General features: G+C 43.5%; 1 protein-coding gene across 1 annotated transcript in view; it reads right to left on the reverse strand.

Annotated features, from left to right (window-relative positions):
- Window positions 1-13,995, reverse strand: part of LOC133215761 (ras and Rab interactor 3-like) — a 163,988-nt gene that overhangs the window by 34,162 nt on the left and 115,831 nt on the right. The window contains exon 21 of the mRNA XM_061359992.1: window positions 10,759-10,873. Coding sequence (XP_061215976.1) covers window positions 10,759-10,873 — 115 coding nt within the window. The remainder of the gene's footprint in view (window positions 1-10,758; window positions 10,874-13,995) is intronic.

Consider the following 13,995-nt stretch of genomic DNA (forward strand, 5'->3'; position numbering starts at 1 on the left):
TCTTCCCAGGACTAGATGGCAACATGAGGTTTAGCTGGAGTTTTAGATGTAGCCACACAGGGTCTGTTTTTTTTTTTTGCTCTCACACAGTAGGAATGAGGGGGAAAACATGGCTTTCCTGAAATACTGAGGACAAAGAGGGCTCCCAAAGGACGCCAAGAGAGTAGGGTGACATATTCAATTGGTGTGGTCTCTGATGTAAGCAGTTGAGCACTGTGGGATCCTTGCTGGAGAACTCACTTTCACAGGTAATTTGGCATCTACCCATACATTACAATATCAGTACAAGATTGATTCTGCCCAGCAGAGTGATTCAAACTGTCAGAGCTGACAAGACAAACTAAATACCTTTGCAAGTTGCTCTCAGAAGGCAAATTTCTCTGTCGAAAGTTTATGAAGTATTCAAAGATTTCAGATACATAAAGGGTCTCCCCTGTGCCTCACATAACAGGAAATTATACTATGATTTGAAATTCTGGGGGTTTAGTTCTTAGCAACAATTTCCAGATCATATAGATAACTTGAAGAATCAATCCTTATGTGTGCTATATATAAATATATAATATATGCCAATATATGACTGATGGCTTTGCTTCGTGAGCGAAGATTTGGGAAGGGCTTTAACCATGCTTACTACAAGCACGATGACCAAGAGCAAGGGACATACGAAAATCTGGTTGGAAAAAAGGCTGCTTAGGCAATCAGGAGGTTTTGGACCAGGACTGTCAACTCCTGGGGCAATCTCAAGCGACCCATGCCCTGATCCGCCCGCATGCAAGGTTGGATCTGCAGCTTCCAGTGCACCTTGTTACCTGCCATTTCGACCCTCACCTGTCCATACAGACAAGCGAGAGTAAGCCCTTCCAGCCTGCACAATGAATGTTTTAGGTGAGACGCAGGGTGCGTGGAACTGGCCCCACCCTTTACACCCGAGGTTTAATTGCCACGGCCTAGCAAGCTAGGATGGTGACAGCAAAGTCCTCACGATCTTTCTGGATTTTGGGGTTTTAAGCAGGAGGTGTCAGAAAAGTTACCACAGGGACAACTGGCTTGTGGTAGCCAAGCGTTCGTAGCGACATCGTTTTTTGATCCGTTGATGTCAGCTCTTCCTATCATTGTGAAGCAGAATTCACCAAGCGTTGGATTGTTCACCCACTAATAGGGAACAATGCCAATATATAAATATATGCTATCATCCTGATGTTTCTTATCAAGAGCATTTTTTTTTCATTTACTTTGAAAAGTTTATTTCTCTGGCTATGAGATACATCACAAAATACCAGAGAATCAAGGTTAATCATATAGAAAAAGGAAGCTTTCTGAGCATTTTAAAGGAAGTCATCTGGTACCCAGAATCACATTCCTTGTGGGAGACTTCCAGGAAGAAAGATGACACTTTCCAAAGGCAAGTGATGAAAAGGACTAACCCACTCGGAAACGGCAGATGTCAATAGGGTGGGCAATAGAAACTAAAAATGATATTTCTTCTTCCGAGAGACTGTAAACCCACCTAGTTGCCAACCTGGTGGAAGGTGTTCTGATTCCCACTCTTCTGCGTGGGGTAGCTTGCACTCTCACTGCCTTTGAGGGTCCTACTCAAGGGTCAAAGTGTGAGGTCCTTGCTGCCCTCATTTTACTTTGAGCAGTAGCTTATTTACCTCATTTACAAGTCTAATCTCTTGTTTATTAAGCTGTTTAAAATCTTCAGATATCAAACACTTGTCCAAAGGCAATAATAATAATTTGTTCTAGTTTAGCCACTGAGACAAGGGCACTGGTATTATGGGTACTGATATAGAATAGCCATTTTAAAACAAGTAAGCTTTTTAGGTTATGCTGAAGGTACTAAGCAGAGTAGGGTAGGACAATATTATCCTAAACAGCATGCATAGTCTCTAGTCTGATTACACACAGATTTTGCATTATGCCTCTTGAGACTGAAAAATAAGACACAAAAAAAAAAAGCCAAAGTGAGGATTAACAAAGCTGACAAGACCTTGAGGGCCTCCTTCCAAAAAGCTTTCCCTACAGTCCCATCAGTTTAGAGCCTAAAGTAAAAATTAAAACATTTGCATGGAGAGAGGGCAGTAGCTCTTCAGGATGAGTGTTTAAAAAAAAAAAAAAGAAAAAAGAAGAAAACCTCCCCCGCTATAAGCAACCAGAATGTTTCCAAAACAACCTGTAAACCACACACAAACGCAGTACTGTTACCTCTTGAAAAAGCAGCGGTGCAACTGCCTCACGCTTTGGAAGTGGTTTACGTTTTAAAATAAGCGGTCTGCCAAAGTGATGTGGAACTCACTCAAATGAGCAGGACTTGGTGAGGCTTTCTGCTTTTTCCTTGTGCTTGTCTACATGTAGAGGAGAAATTATGAACTTGCACAACAGGTTATAAAATGTGTCCTCATACCATGTTTTACAATATCCCCTAAGCCCTCAGTCTCTGTTCTTGCCAAAGACAGACCTTTGGTGTCCTATTTCAGAGTAGTCACCTGAGTGGGAACTCCTTGATACTAACTCGATTTTCAGGGTTAATAACAATGGGGATAATGGAGAACTCATCCTTGGCAGGCAGACTGAGCTTAGGAAGATGTCTAGGTTAGACATCCTTTGGGGACTAAAAATCATTTAGTTTCTATCTCCAAACCACAGACACTAGACCAGACAATGATAACATCTCCTGTGCACTTATAACAGCCCACACAGAGCTGGCCTTTGGCCTTGCACTGCCTGTGAAGGCAGATGAGATCCAGCAGAAAACTGCAGCAAAACAGCACTCCTTGGGCTGGAGGCCAGGAATGGGGCAGAGCTGCCTGGTTATCCTATGCCATGGGGCGGGCTTGCTCAGTGGTAGGTTATTCATGCCAAGAAGGTGTGTAGGTGATGGCAGACATGTCTCACTAATGAGAAACATATATAAACTGGAGAAATTAGCCCACGCTGAGCCTGGGTGATGCAGGGAGATTGTTATCTGCGTCTGAGCGAGGCTTATCTGAAGATAACCGGGGTAGCTCTACATCTTCAGAGCAGTCGCAGAGACGCACCATCAGTGGTAACAGGAACCACATTAAAAGATAACATTCATCAGTCTACTCTCCTTAATAGTACGGTGTCTGCTGAACTGAACAGGAGCAATTTACTACGTGAAAACAGGATACTAGCCCGCATGCCCAGAGTTCTCCTTATATGCAATTAAACTGCTTAAAATTGGAACCTCGAGGTTAACTACATATTCAGTTTTTCCAGCCTCCTCTGCTAAAAATACACAAAGTTTTATTCATTGACTGGTTAATCCTTAAAAGAAGTAGTCTTGGACAAGTTCTGCTGCTGAAATGTCTGATTTGCTTGATTGAGATGGAATCAACCAGTTTTGGCGAGAGAAAGAAAGAGGCATCTTCTCTCCCAGGGGCTTTGATAACTGTTACTTTTTCCCAGCACATTTATGCTTTCTTTGAGGCTAGTCAGACCCAGAGCTGACAACAGTTTCTTACTTTGCCTCAATCACACACTCCATCACACAAGGAGAAAGGAAAACATTCCTCTGAAGTAAATGGGAAAAACTGGCTTCCCTCACAGTATGACAGCAGAGTTGCCTGTCAGGCTATATAGAAAGCATACAAAAAAGTCTGAGTAGCAGTGTTGGTACCTCAGTGCTGAACAAAGTCAAATGCTTGGCAGGCAAAGGGTCTCTCTGCAGACCAGTAAATACAGTGCTGGTTGGAAGCTGGGCTTGTTCAGAGCTGGTATGCAGCTGACCGAGCCCCTCCAGCAACCTGTGCCTCAGCTCTCAGTCTATAAAATGGGTGCAACAACACTGACTTCTTTGGGAAAATTCATTTGAATTCAGCTCAGCAGGGAGGGGAAGGGGCAGCTCGCAGTGCTTTGCCTTGAGGACGCTGATTGCAGCTTCCTCTCCTCACACCATAAGGCAGCTCTGCTGTGCTCTGGGCAGCCTCCTTTCAGCTTGGCCCAGAGCATCTTGGAGTCTCATGCAGTCATCCAGCACTACATGATGTAACCCCGTCCTTGGCTGCCTACTGACCATCTCCACGCAATTTCCAGACCTCTGTCTCCAGTCTGCCATCCACCCTTCCCAAAGTCACCAGCTGCCCCTCCACCCCCATGTCAATTACTTTTCATTTCCAGACTTAATTTCACACAACCCAGCACATGGTAGCACCTCTAAAGAAGCATTCCCAACACCACACTGCCCTGCTTTCACATCTCCATGACTGCACTAATCACTTCTTCCCAGCCACAACTTGCATGAGGAAGAGGAAGACAAGGACCAGAGGGCAGAAGGTCATGGACACATGTGGACAGCAGATGAGGGATGGTGAGCGCATTTCTCGTGACTTCAGCGTCAGCATGAACTTACAGCCTGAGCTCACCTAAAATCTGGCTCCAGCCTCTCCAGGGGACACTGCCCACACCCTTTTCCATCTATTTGTGCTCATGAGGCTGCAGTACCTAACTACTAGTTACTGATGGTTTTGCCTTATATATATATGTGTATCTATATATATTCAGTAAAACATATTCTATAGTGAACCTGAAGCTGAAGATACCTAGTGACCTTCCTGTCTGGTAGACTTTCAGGGCAGTTCATTAGGTGGTTTCCAAGGCCGTCCCATCTTTGTTTGCTTTAATGCTGAATAGTAGTATAGGGTATAAAAAAACAAACCAACAAATAAAACTTGATCTTTTCACTCTGTAATGTCAAGTTTAGCCTCACATCTATTCAGAAGAAACCAGAGCTATAGCCCAACCCTGCTTTTCATGCTGGGTTTCCACTCAAGGAAGCCAATCATTTCAGTTAAGTGACCATTTTAAAAAGAACTATGCTACCATTACAGTGATAATAGAAGTAAACAAATGTACTTTCTGATGGGCCCTCTGATGAGCCAGAGGTTGTCTCAAGAGTTTTGATTTGGGAAGGATGGGATATACATTTATTCCAGGAAGTCCTTTTAGCACCTGTGCAAAACCAGGCCAGGACCCTTGAAGTGCTATTAGCTCCACATGATGAAGTCTACCTTAGCCTGCAGCAAGCTCAGCTCTGCAATATGCCAAGGGGGGCATATAATTACATCTATAGGGCATCTATCAGGACATCTTCTCTAGCCCAAACCCCTGCTCAAAGCAGGGTCACCCATTAGGTCAAACCAACTTGCTCAAGGCTTCACCCAGCCTTGTCTTGAAAACCTCCTGTGAAAACCAGCAAGTGCTACACAAAAATAAATGGCTTCATCTTAGAAGTCAGCATCATGAATACCAGCACGTACTTCAGTTCATTCACTTCAGCTATGAAATGAAAGGTCCCATGTTTCTGACATTACTCAGGACCGCAGATTTCCACCTTTTCTATCTCCATTCCATTTTAAAGGTAATCCAAAATAAATGCAATTAATATTAATTTTAGGAATGGGATATTGTCTTCCTATAAGTTTTTTTCCAATAGCTTCTGTTTTCTGAGTCTTTAAAAAATGTTAAGGTTACATCTCCAGATTTTTCTCTGTAAATGTGAGGGTTATTTCTCTTTCTGGGGAAAAAAAAAAAAGAAAAAAGAAAAGATTTAAAAATTCTATCCTCACTCTGCTTCCTGGTTCCAGCAGGCAGGGTGTTAGCAAAAACTCTTGCAAAACCGAGGAAGTTTTGCAAGAGCCGCCAACACTCCCACAAAAATATTCATACCCAAAGATCATCTGCTCAACTGGTCATTCTCCTTAAAGGAGCTACATTGTGAGTAGGCTGAAGTAACTGAACTATTCTTCCATTTTTTCCCATGACCTCATCTGTGAAGTACTTCAGTGCAGTTCATGTGGGAACATAGCACTTGACCATCCATGTTAGCGCTGAGGACTCTATTCTCCAGTTTGTTAATCCAGCCTCAGCAACATGTATCAAAAGAAATGTTAACAAAATAAACCAGGGAAATGTGCCATAACGGACCATATCTGGCCGTAATGCCCAAGGTGCCAGCAGATCGCAGTAGACAAATCCATTATCAGCATCTGAAGGTTCAGGAACTCCATTGTCTGCATCTGAAGGGTCAGGAAGTCCATTATCAGCATCTACTGAGATGTTTCTAGTCAATCTGCTTCCTTTTCCCTACCTTGTGCTCACTTGGGTGGTGCTCTCACATACAGCTCGGACCTACTGACGAATGCAGGGAAACAGGCAGGAATTTGTATCCCTTGCACCTCAGCTCTGCCATCCTGCCAGTAGTGCTCACAGCCCTCATCACAGACTTGCTGGGCTGTAAAGACCAGGGCTTTCAGCAGCTTTGCTTAGAGTTAAGCCTGCAAGCATGAACAAAGTCCATGCCCATGTTACTCTAATGCCCTCTGTAAATATGCTGCAGCCTGATTACTGTTGTTTAATTACCATCTGTTACTGCTACAGGACAGTCAGAATGACTGCACATGCCCTTTTCATCCTGTGCAAATGGCATTAGACTAGAATAAAAAACTTTTTTTGTTTGTTTGGTTGTTTTCTTTTTTCCCCATATGTGATTGGGAAAGAGGAATGGAAGTGTATAAATGGCTGAAGTAACTTGGTAATGATGGACAGAGCTAGGTTAAGCTTGCTTTTACATCATTTACATCATGCACCTATTTAGGATTATTAAGGCAAGAAAGTAGACTCTGAAATCTTAGCCCTTAAGTAATCTCTTCCTTTTTCTGACTGATTTCATTCTTCCTAAAATCCAGAGCAAGCAAAGTTTTAATTTAAATCTCAGAATTTTCCTATAATAAAAAAACATAACCACGATACAGACAAGGTTTCACTACAGATCCCTCCTTTAGTGATGCTCTCATTGATTTTGGGGGTTTAACTCAGGCTATGCCCAGCATATTGGAAGAGATTTTTTTGAACATCTATGCCTGGTGGCAGGTTGTCCCACGCAGGTACAGTTTAAATAAGGAACAGGGACAGCAACTCCACACTGTGGGCTCGTGTGGACTGCCTCCAAGTGAGCAAAGCCAGCCCCAGCAATGGGGGTGACAGGAGGCAGAAGCATGATTACTAGAGTGGGTATCTGTGGCAGCATCAGGCCAGCCTCAAACCCCTTAGGACATGAGCATGAGGATTTCCATAGTTATTTCTGTGAAGATTTCTAGTAATACGAGTATGTTCTTCTTTATTCCGTGCAGTTGCAGATGCTTCTCCTGTTCAGCATCATTCTGAATATTCTGAAAGGAATCACATCCTCTTTTTTTGGTACAGAAGTGTTTGGAAAACAATTACTACACATTCTGCACGAAAGCATCTGTGCAAGACTTCTGAGAAGTATATGGTCAACTCGTGTCTCATAAAATCATAGCATGGTTTCATAAAATCAAATTATTTCCAGCTACAATTTGAAAGACTTCTAATGCATAAGAGGAAGCGTAGCAGTCAGTATATGGTGCTAAGGTATTCTTCTATTAAAGGACTTCACACTGTGACATTCTTCTATTAAAGGACTTCACACTGTGACATGCATCTTCATGACTCGCTCTAAAAGTACAAGCATAAGTGATGCACCAAGTGGTCTATCATACTCAGATGCTTCTTTCAAGCTCTCAGTATGTGTTACTTCAAACATGCACATTTACTTTAAACATCTGATCCTTTTCTTTTTAATACTGCTGCAATGTCCCTAATGCTACTGGAATGCTTTCTGACTGTATACCGACAAAGGGGAAGAAGAATCAGGTCCTGAGGTTACAACTGGTTTGCTGAGAAGAGCCAAGGGTAGGAGTCAGCTGAGGAAATGGTGCTCAGTTCTTGAGGTATGTGAGGCTAGGGCTCCATTTTTGGATGAAGCAGAAGTAAAGGACAACTCTTAGAACTGAAAGCGCACAAAGTAGTTGAGATTTCAGTAGAGCTTGAGAGGTGTCTCCCAACACTACATCTCTAAATAGACAAAATCCTGTAACAAGCCTTCACTCTACATTTCCACTGTTCTGAGCAAGAAGGGACCTTTCAGGCTGAGAAGCAAACCCACAATGATCCAGGGATTTGACAGTTGCCAGGTTTCTCAACTTTCTGATCAGCCGTGTGGTATCTGACTGTCAGGTCTCTACCATATCTGCTGCTGCAGCCGGGGTTTAACCTTCCTGTCTCTGGAGGAATTACAACCAAAGATGGAGAAGTAGAAGAAAATGTTTGAAATCCAGGCTCTTCATTCTCCTGTTTTATGATTCTAAGGGCTACTTCACAGAACAGGTGGAAATTCCCCATGAAAACATGGAAAATGGTTTCATTTCTTGACTCACTTACCTAGTGGATCCTTGGGGGATTTCCACTTAAAAAAAAATCGTAATTAAATCTGGTATTCCCTTCAGAAAACTGTACTTCCCTAAATGTTTCATCACACGTCAGCAAGCAGATTTGATACAGGGAAAAGAAAAAGAGAAACAATGATCCACCATTATTTGGTAATGCTAGGAAGCTTCTGCTTTTTTGTACTTCATTGAATGGCCATCTATATATAGATCTCAGGGGCTGGGCAGCAACCTCCATACTGTCATTATGATACTGGGGAAAAGCTCCTCAGACACTATCTGAAAAGTAGGATGGGATGAGAAAGGCTTTTACAAACAGCCGAGCAGTAAAACTTGCTATTTAAAGCTGCAGATGGTAGGAATAAGAGACGGACATCACTGTAGAGATTGAACAGAGCCATTATGTCACTTCTAAGGATAGCACATCATACTTTGTGTCACTTGTGAAGCTGAGATTTCACTGAGTCCTCATGAGAATGACGAGAAGAAGCTGGGAAGGTGCTCCAAAATAGTAAGCTAGGAGGGGTTGCAACCTAAATTTTAAATGGAAGGAAGGATCTCTGTAAAATCCGAACTCTATGTGTCACAGCAAATTCAGCTTTCAGTTTACATTTGAATGCATCAAGTCTGTGGAGTCTAATGAGCTGAACCAAGGTAAAAGGAAAAAGAACTTGTTTCCACTTCCTCAAACCCCTTACAAGGGGTCAGCCCTCAGAAAAGGACAGACAGTTCTCCGTGGGGCACATTAGACAGATCATTGCTTATGTGTCAACTCAGAAAGGAAATACTAGGAGCAGGCCAGCAAAACCAAAGCTGTTTGTCCCCAGTAGACCTGGGAAAGGGGACTCTTGAATGGCAGGTGACTTATAACTGCTCATTTTGAAGGACACCAGGTCTACTCCACTTCATGCAGATCAAAGGTAGCCATCAGGATGATTTTTGTTCCTACCAGAAAGCTGTGTCTCTCAACACATCCTTTGCACTGAGTTAGCGATAAGTTAGAAATAGCAAGCAAGTTTGAAAAACACAGCAGAAAAGTCTTTCTAGCTAGGCTAGCTCACAGTGAAATTTTTGTACTATGTTTTACTTTGCCTGCCCTCAAAGAAATAGGATGGGACACAAGTCAAGAAGTAACACTTCTATAAATGACATTTTTAGGCAGGATTCATTTTTAAGCTTTTATCCAAAGGAAAATTTTAATCATCAAAACCCAATTCCCCACCATGCAAAACCTAAACCTTAGGTCAACTTCAAATAACTAAAGAAAAAAGTTTCCCACCCTGCAGCTAACCCTTACCCTTTTATTCTTAATCTGGACACCAGAAGTTGTGGCAAAAGGTTTGCTATTCCTGCAGGAACACTGAACACGTGTGCCACCTCTGCAATTGTGTGCTTCAAGGTGCACGCAGATGAGAGAGAAAGCTTTCCTGGGGGTATGCAGCAGCCAGGCAGAGAACTGCGCTCGTGCAGGAGCAACACTGTGGCAGCCTGTGGTCTGTGCTTGATATTAGAGCAGAATAAGAGAGTCACTTTTCCCTCTGGCTTTAAAGTTTGTTTATGGTGCAAAGGTATGCAAAGAAACATATGAAAAGGTAAAAATTTCATTTGAGCAACTGGCAAGGGGGAAGAAGTAAATCACAATATTTGTTGGTGGAAACACAAATGTTTTAGCAGAGAGTAAAATGTATACCCCAGGGAGCTGGTTTTGGGGCAGAGCTCAGTGTCAGAGGGTTTGAATGAGTTTTTATGAATAAATAGTATGTAATTATTTTGATGAACTCTTTCAAGTGCATGTTTATATGAACATCCTAAAGATCTCATGTTTACATACATGTTTTAGAAAGTGGAAATCATGCTTTACACATCCACTTACACTGAGGGCTGCATCAGAAATGGATGACTGTGAACTTGGTTAATTTTTGCTTGCTTGTGACAGATGGCTGTCTGATCAGGAACAGCACTGATACCACCAACACAAAGACCCAGGTGTTTCCTAAGAACAGGGATACACTGAAAACAGTCAGACAGTTTAGGAGTAACTGGGTGTTCCATATGACTGTATGAGGTGCATGAAAAGGGAATGCAGCAGATGTCAGATGCCTGGTGGGCCTCAAATTCAGTGGCAGAAATACAGACAGTTTTGAGTTAACAGGGCTTAGTCTGTCAGGGCCCTGTGCTTTCCTCAGGACTTCCACCTGGTGAAAGGCAGCTCCATGCACTTGATCAAAGCCCCAGTCTGCTCATCTGGGGGCAATTTATTTTCCTGTTGCAGGTCTGTAAATGATACCACGAGATGCAGAACCACAGGGGAGCTGAGGTAAAGGAGCTGCAGGAAATACTAACTGAACTACACCGTCAAAACAAGATCTGCTGTCAGTCACAAGAGGAACCTGCTCATTGCAAGTGAGATTACATACATACTGCTGACCACAAGAGGATTCAGTACAATATCCAGAATGAGACCAAAAGAAGGTAAAGAACTTACTTGACTTTTCTTCTTTAATGTTGTACTCCAGCACACCGGGAGCCTCATTCTGCACTGACAGACGGACTGCAAGGACCATGTTGTTCACATTACCCTCTTTCCTTACCAAAAACATCTGAAAAAGGGGAAAAGAATTAAGAGCTTATCTACGCTATGTGAACTTCTGAACTTTATTTTAGATTTTTGGCAGTGAAAGTTTTTATCAGTACAATCCACCTTTAAATGATCTTACTTCAGCTTCATTCCACTTGGTTGAACTTTACATGACAAAAATAATGAATAAAGGGGCATTTCATCTGTGAAATTCAGACCTGCAGAGGAGCCGGCAAAATTTCTATGCATTACTGATGTTCCACTTAAGCCTAAGGCAAACTATTTCATTAACTGAAGAGTATAAAGCTACACCCACAATTTTTCAAGTGATGATCCTACATAAATGCTCTAAATCACAGATAATTCACCTTAGAATGTCCCAGTCCAGGTCTAAAGCAAGCAAATTTCCTTGTACTACGAGAGGGAATGGATTCAAATGTCCATGAGTGGAACATAAGGGCAAAGGCCCTGTTGGCTATGTGTCTCATGGCAAAGTTCTGTCATGGGACCAGATCATTCAGGCTGGCAGGGAGCCCAAGATGGCTCTTGTCCAACACCTGGCTGAAGACAGGAGGCCAGAGCTGGTTGCTCAGCATGTTGTCCAGACAGGTCTGGAGAACCTCCAGGGGTGGAGACCACACAGCCTCTACAGACGTGCCCACCGCTTACTGTCTTCAGAGGGAGAAAGTGTTTCCCTGTACTCAGTCTGAACCCCTCTGGTTTCAATGTCACCTCTGGTCCTCCCACCATGCAGTGCTGAGCTCTGCTTGGCTCCACCTTCTCCATGACCCCCCTGCAGGTACCAGGGGGCTGCTGTGCAAACCCTGGTCCCACAGCCTCTCCTCAGTCGGTCTGTGCCCAGCTCACTGCCCACCCCTGTAAGGCCTTTCCCACAGCGCTGCCCAGGCAGGCAGTGCCAGCCCAGGTCACTGCCAGGGGTCTGTCTTCCTGGGGCAGAGCTGTGCCTTTGCCCTGTTGAATTTTGGAAGGTTTCTGCCAGCCCTGTCTCCCCAGCTTGTCGAAGATCCCTCTGGGTGGCAGCACTGACTTCAGTGTGTTGACTGGTCCCAAAATCACAGAGCAGATGTGGCTGTAAGAAACCCTGGATATTACCCAGGCCAACCACCATGCTCGAAGATGAATCAACTACAGCAAGTCACTCAGGGCTGTGTCTTGACAGGCTTTTAATATCTCCAAGGATGGAGACTCTACAGCCTCTTGGACAACCTGTTCCAGTGTTCAATCATCCTCACAGTAAAAAAGCTTTTCTTAATATTTAAAAAGATTTTTGTGTGTTTCAAGTTATGCCCACTGCCCTCATCCTGTCACTGCATACAACTGAGAATGGTCTGGCTCGGTCTTCTGTGCTCCATCCCTTCACGTGTTCATACACATCGTTAAGAAGAAGCCCCTGAAACTTTAATTGGAACCAGTAGAAGCACTGCAGCCATTGGTTCCCACCAGAAAGGAAAAGGAGAAAAAGAAAAAGGAAAAAAGAAGGAGAAGGAAAGAATAAAGAAATTAGAACAAAATGAGAAAGAAAGAAGACAGAAGGCAAAAGAAATAGAAAGAAAGGGAAAAAAGGAGACAAAAAAAAAAGGGAAGTAATAAAATAAAAAAAAAAATCTCATTCTTTATTGTGTGAGCTCCTGAGTGTGTTCCTAATTAAAGCTCATTGTTGAGGATATTTTTAGCTTATACCTTTAAAACACAGATATAAAGACAAAGTAATCTTCACTTTTATCTGGTCTTTGATAGAAAATTTTGGCATGAGAAAGTCAAGGCACTTTTATAAAAACTGAATTTAAAATTTGGGCTAATTCTGAACTCTAGATTTTAAAATCAGAAAGAAAAACTGTGGGTTGGTAAAATCATTTATCAACTATGTTGCAGTGGAAATCTATCAAGGAAACATTAATTTCTTGGAGAGAGGAATTAAAAAAGTGTTGTCTAGAAGCCAAGACCTTTCTGGCATGAGCCCCAGTCATAAGGTCATCATAAGAGACATCAATTTGATGAATGGACCACTCGGTGGATAAAGAACTGGCTGGATGGCCGCATGCAAAGAGCTGTGGTCAATGGCTCAATGTCCGGCTGGAGACCAATAATGAGTGGTGTCCCTCATGGATCGGTGTTGGGACCGGTCTTGTTTAACATCTTTGTCGCTGACATGGACAGTGGGATTGAGTGCACTCTCAGCAAATTTGCCGATGACACCAAGCTGTGTGGTTCGGTTGATACGCTGGAGGGAAAGAATGCCATCCAGAGGGACCTTGACACGCTTGTGAGGTGGGCTGATGCCAACCTCATGAAGTTCAACAAAGCGAAGTGCAAGGTCCTACACCTGGGTCGAAGCAATCCCAGGCACAGCTACAGGTTGGGCAGAGAAGAGATTCAGAGCAGCCCTGTGGAGAAGGACATGGGGGTGCTGGTCGATGAGAAAATGAACATGAGCCAGCAGTGTGCCCTTGCAGCCCAGAAAGCCAACTGTATCCTGGGCTGCATCAAAAGGAGTGTGATCAGCAGGTCAAAGGAGGTGATCCTGCCCCTCTACTCTGCTCTCGTGAGACCTCACCTGGAGTATTGTGTACAGTTCTGGTGTCCTAAACATAAAAAGGTCATGGAACTGTTGGAACAAGTCCAGAGGAGCGTAACAAGGATGATCAGGGGACTGGAGCACCTCCCATATGAAGACAGGCTGAGAAAGTTGGGGCTGTTCAGCCTGGAGAAGAGAAGGCGGCTTCGTGGAGACCTCATAGCAGCCTTCCCGTATCTGAAGGGGGCCTATAGGGATGCTGGGAAGGGACTCTTCATTAGGGACTGTAGTGATAGGACAAGGGGTAATGGGTTCAAACTTAAACAGGGGAAGTTTAGATTGGATATAAGGAGCAAATTCTTTCCTGTTAGGGTGGTGAGGCACTGGAATGGGTTGTCCATGGAGGCTGTGAATGCTCCATCCCTGGCAGTGTTCAAGGCCAGTTTGGAGGAGGCCTTGAGTGACATGGTTTAGTGCGAGGTGTCCCTGCCCATGGCAGGGGCGTTGGAACTTGATGATCTTAAGGTCCTTTCCAACCCTAACTATTCTATGATTCTATGATTCTATGATTCTATTCTATGATTCCTGTCACTCTGAAGCACCCATGC

The sequence above is a fragment of the Neopsephotus bourkii genome, unplaced genomic scaffold (genome assembly GCF_033783945.1).
Source record: "Neopsephotus bourkii isolate Nb327-2 ecotype Australia unplaced genomic scaffold, CSIRO-AGI_Nbou_v1 NB_998, whole genome shotgun sequence".
Taxonomy (NCBI): domain Eukaryota; kingdom Metazoa; phylum Chordata; class Aves; order Psittaciformes; family Psittacidae; genus Neopsephotus; species Neopsephotus bourkii.